Source organism: Poecilia reticulata, linkage group LG10 (genome assembly GCF_000633615.1).
Source record: "Poecilia reticulata strain Guanapo linkage group LG10, Guppy_female_1.0+MT, whole genome shotgun sequence".
NCBI lineage: Eukaryota > Metazoa > Chordata > Actinopteri > Cyprinodontiformes > Poeciliidae > Poecilia > Poecilia reticulata.
In genome coordinates, this window is record NC_024340.1 from 23193915 (window position 1) to 23199260 (window position 5346).

General features: G+C 38.4%; 1 protein-coding gene across 3 annotated transcripts; it reads right to left on the minus strand.

Annotated features, from left to right (window-relative positions):
* Positions 1 to 1528: 1528 nt before the first annotated feature.
* Positions 1529 to 4746, minus strand: ran (RAN, member RAS oncogene family). 3 transcript variants are annotated; one of them, XM_008420327.2, is made up of 7 exons: positions 4646 to 4746; positions 3679 to 3736; positions 3450 to 3534; positions 2581 to 2706; positions 2302 to 2489; positions 2035 to 2205; positions 1529 to 1924 (listed from the first exon to the last, which is right to left on the minus strand). In XM_008420327.2, the coding sequence occupies exons 2-7, from the start codon at positions 3721 to 3723 to the stop codon at positions 1880 to 1882; spliced, it is 660 nt and encodes a 219-aa protein (XP_008418549.1). In that variant the 5' UTR covers positions 3724 to 3736; positions 4646 to 4746; the 3' UTR covers positions 1529 to 1879. The 3 variants fall into 3 exon arrangements, with proteins under 3 accessions (XP_008418549.1, XP_008418550.1, XP_008418548.1); XM_008420328.1 differs by lacking the exon at positions 4646 to 4746 and adding an exon at positions 4552 to 4576; XM_008420326.2 differs by lacking the exon at positions 4646 to 4746 and adding an exon at positions 3931 to 3962.
* Positions 4747 to 5346: the final 600 nt, after the last annotated feature.

Below are 5346 nucleotides of genomic sequence, written 5' to 3' on the forward strand. Positions count from 1 at the left end.
CTTCTCTAGAACAACAGAGGAGAAATACCACAAAGATCAGCTTTAATGTTTTGAGAAAGCTTGATCTTCCAAGCTTGATGTTCTGCAGCTCTGCATTGCTGCAGCAACGTCTTAGCAGCCGGGGTTAAAACACTAGAGCCTCATGGGAGAATGGTGAACAGCATCATAACATACAGCAATATTCAGTCATTCCATTCTTCAGTTCAGGTGCGATAAACACTAAAGATCATTTTAATTCATAGTAATTACATTTGACAAGAATCAAATGTATCCTTTTGCATCTGTTGTTTTGTAATTTGCATTACTAAACTTAAATCATGAACCCATTTTTTATTTTTGTAAATTATTGGCCCCGGAAAGTATGCTGCCTGATTTTCGGCATTTTTTAGTGTCACTTGAACGCACCATTCATAGTTTCCAGATAAGTATCGATGCAGTAACAATAATACGCCACCATACTGACATGTGATGCAAGTTTAATTTAATTTAAAAAGGCTTATGGTTTTAAAGTAAGATAAGAAACCAAACGGCAGCTCTTTCTTGATGCTACACATTTATGCAGATGTGACGCAATACACTCATGTTTGTTATTAAAACAATGATTGTGTTAGATGGACAATAAATTGGTTTAGGGTCTCATTTAGGGAAAAGAGCAAAACTGGTTACACGGTGTTCACCATCCGTCTAGGACAGGGGTGCCCAAGGTCGGTTCTGCATGTTTTAGTTCTCTCCCTGGTGGTTGCAACAATCTCCTCAGCAAGTCCATGTTCCTCTTAGGCCTCTAATGAGCCATCATTTGATGCAGGTGTGTAAAACCAGGGCGAGAACTAAAACATGCAGGATGCCGGTCCTCGAGGACCGACTTTGGACACCCGTGGTCTAGGAGAAAGACATTACACGTCACATTGAACGTAATCAGCAAAACTGTTACGTAATTCATTATAATGGTTCAATGCGCCACGGGAGAAAACAGTGTTGCCAGTGACACCTAGTGGACAAAAAAGTGAAACATCACTACAGTTAAAATCTAGAAACCAAACCGGCCGTCAAACCCCCGCCCCATTAATTTCGGTTACAATTACACTATGAATCRTCTTTAAAGCAATACCACATCTTTTAGAGAAAAATACAATATTTCTCTGTGGATTTAAAGGTAGAAGTTTCTGCATGCAAATTATGTATTGCACATTTAACAATCCTTTTGGATAAATTTAAGTTTTGAAAAACTGCCCAGCCTAGGGTAATTGCCCACCACTCAAATGTGTAAACAGGCAAGTATGACTTGCAAGCACAACTCCTTTCTTACAAAGCATGTCTTTGAACAGCGTCTGCCCTACATGAACAACTGGGACACCCTATTCCTTAACAGTGTAGAGTGAAGGGCTGAAATGAGATTTAGCCTGTTTAACAAATTAAATATGCCTTTATTTGCCCATACAGATTATTACAACTGAAATAACGTTTACATAAATTTTCCTTTGGATATTCTAGGTCTGTGATCATATCCAAAATGACTGAGGCAAGACAATTATATTATACTGAGAATGTTTTTATTCAAAGTTTATTCCCCGTAGTGCTTCCAGTACACCGTACAACAGCATTATGTGAGCTGGATATGTGCAGCGGAGGAGGGTGCTTGACGACGAAGAGAGCAGCATGTTGCCATGCCAAACAACAACACTAGGGTGGGTGTGTCATACAGTGAAATTAGAACCACGACTTTTGCACCAAGTTTTTTTTTTTCTCTTAAGTTTTAAAACGAAAAATTCAAAAATAAAAAAAAAAAATCTGAAAAGGGATTTTACAGTAAAGGGGGGAAAAACTCAAACTTCCTGTCCACAGCCGGGGAGAAAAGGGGGAGGGAAAATCAGAAAACAGGTTAGAGGTCATCTTCTTCATCTGGGAGTGCTGTCTGTGATGCAACCTGGAAAACAAAAGCGAGTTTTAGCTTCCAGTCGGGAATGGTTTTGACGAGCTACAAACAAAGCGCTGCAAGATTAAATTTGTGCCATAAAAAAACACATTTAGACTTACTTGAAGCTCTTCCTCATACTTGGCGGCAAGAGACGGGTCCATCTGGACCTCTGGGGGAGCGAGGGCTGGCATAGCCACAAACTCCAAGTTGGGATCGCCGATCAACTTCCTCGCTAACCACAGGAAGGGCTTCTCAAAGTTGTAGTTACTTTTGGCAGAAATGTCGTAGTACTAAGGAGAGGGTAAACCACAAAAGACAGACTTAGACCCAAGAAAGATTAGACCAGTCAAACAAACTCAGAATAAAAACGGGGACGTGTTCATTACCTGCAGGTTCTTCTTGCGGTGAAACACGATGCTCTTGGCTTTGACTTTCCTGTCTTTGATGTCTACCTTGTTGCCACACAGAACGATGGGAATGTTCTCGCACACACGGACCAGGTCACGATGCCAGTTGGGCACGTTCTTGTAGGTGACTCGGGAGGTGACGTCAAACATGATGATCGCACACTGAGCTGTTGAGGAAAAAAAAATCAAGTTAACACACTACACAAAGAAAGAGGCCAACCTAACTGCATCCCAGCCTTTTAAGATGTGGGTTAGCACCTTGAATGTAGTAACCATCTCTCAAGCCTCCGAACTTCTCCTGGCCGGCCGTGTCCCACACATTATACTTGATGGGTCCTCTGTTGGTGTGGAACATCAAGGGGTGCACTTCTACTCCCAGAGTAGCTATAAAAGAAGACAAGTTGTATGAGAAACATGAAACATTTCCAGAATTCGGCATGTATTTAAAAGCCTGTATGGATAAAACAAGTCTGCTTTAATGAAGCAACTCGATGAGCAGCTCTATTTTAGAGGGAAGAAGTTCATTTTCCCCCACCAGGTCTTGTATATTTTCTCCAATGTAAAAGCTTTGTTGGGTGATAACTCATCTGTTTTATCTAGCCTTCAAACCTTCCTATGAAGTGTTTTATAGAATTTTTTCTGTCCATGTGTACCATTTTCAACTGAGTTTCATGAATTTAAAATTCATAATCCCAATTTGCTTACATTTTGATTCTTTTTTTAAAACAGTTTTTAAACTTAAGGAATTTAAACCTGGCTTAGAAAATAGTCAAATTTGGTGAAATTTACTTCATAAATCTGTTTAAATATTTTAGCAGGTCATTGTTATAATAAAACCTTTCGCCTCCTTTAGAACTTAACGAAGGTTATATTTTTAATCATTTGTAAGCATAACTGTGAACATGGGATGTCTGTAAAGTCTAGGTATTTTATTTCCACATATGAAAAGGACACTTAACTTTATATATATTTAGTGCTAGCATTGATGTTCTAGCAGTACTGACATCACTGGGACACTTACAAGAATATTTATAAATATACAAATGACATCGCAAGACAGAAATGATCTGTATATCTTTTTCTGACTTCATTAAATTGCCTGGTGAACTTCATATATGAATACTCACCGACATACTTCTTCTCAAACTCTCCTGTAATGTGTCTCTTCACAAAAGTCGTTTTTCCTGTGCCTCCATCTCCAACCAACACCAGCTGAAAGGAAGAGATAGTAGTTAGTCCAAACTGGCTAGTACCGGTTCACAACTGCTAACTGATGAATGCCTCAAAATCACCATTAGAATCCCTCACCTAGACATAAAACCGAATATAATTGCTATTATTCAGTCGAAAGCTTACCTTAAACACCGCCACAGGTACGCATTGTCCCATAGAGTCAGCCATAGTTGCGACTTTTCTGAGTTGAAGAAAAACAGGGCGGGATGGTCAGTTGCATCTTGTCCGTTATCCCCCAGTTGATCATGCTAGGCTAATCGTGTTAGCAGTTACCCATTTTATGCATTTTAATTGCACCTCTAAAACAATATTGAATATAACAACGAGGACGTTGGGTGGTTTGTTTAATGTTTGAGAAATCAAGCTGCTACATACACAACTTCTTCTAGCATGTTCGATCCCCGCTAACGTTCCGACACGCAACAAACGCAGTGTTACGTTAAAGTCAGTGCGTTTAGCCTAAAATTGTGTCAAATAATACAGCGTTCTGCATCCAAATTTAAGGCAAATATCCCAAACTTTATCTTGGATGCGTGTTTAAACATCACTGGGCTGCTAACTAGCTTAGCAGCTAACCAACTGCTGGCGTTAGTTTAGTGCGCCATATGACGAGCGAGCGCACTTTTTCTTGTTCGAGTGGAACAATCAGCCCGAAGAAGCAGCTAATGTGTTCCACACTGCGGCTAACTTTAATCATCATCAACAGTCCACTAGCTGTATACATACTACTGCCCAAATTCAGAATATACGTTTTGAAAAATAAATAGATGCAAATACATGGATGCCAACAGTTCTGAAGAACAAAGCAGTGTTACGAGAGCTAGCCATACATGCTAACATGTTACCGTAGCATGGGCATGGAAGCCATTCTTTCCTACACGCTAGCGRCTAAGTTAGCTAGCTAGTAGTTAGCACAGCAAAGACAAAAAAAATCGATGGCGTGATCTAGCTTTTTATATGGCAACAGCCGCAACGGCTAATGAATCCGATAAGCACCTGAAAGGTTTCGCCTGCTCTGGCTGCCTTTCTGCTCAAATATAAAGTTGAAATTTAGGCCGAGCCGCAGTGAGGAAGGAAAGTAGAGACTCACCGGTGTCACTACGAAGAGAGGAAAGAGTAAATGGCTGCGTTCGCGGGAGATTCAGCGTGGACTATGAGTCAGTTTCCGCCCTGGTCACGTGACATGTGCAGCGGCAAATACGTATGAGAAACGTTTATTTTGCTCAAGTAGAAGAAAAAATATGCGGTCAAAGAAATTACCCTATTTACAGTAAAAGGGTATTTCATAAAAAATAAATAACTCTAATGAAGTACTGAGTATGATACAGACAGAAACATAGAGCTATGTGCAAATTATTAATAATAATAGTTATTATTATTATAGTAATAATAACTATTATTATAATAACAATAGTTATATAATAATTATTATAGTTATTATTATAATAATAGTTATTATAATAACTATTATAATAATAACTATTATAAGCTATAATAATAATAATAATAATAATAATAATAATAATAATAATAATAATAATAATAATAATAATAATAATAATCTGGCTGCATTTTATTGCTATGAAGTGGATAGAATCAAAGACCTTTGGAGTGAATTAGATTGTATGTAATTACATAAAAATTTGATGTGTCACGGAAAGTGCCTTGAAATGTGCCTTGAAATGTTTGAATTCATACAATGTATGTAAAGAAAGCTGACCTTTATGCTTGAACTCAAAAGCTGCCTTTAAAAATCAGTGTATCATTTCATATCATTAATTCAAACAGTCG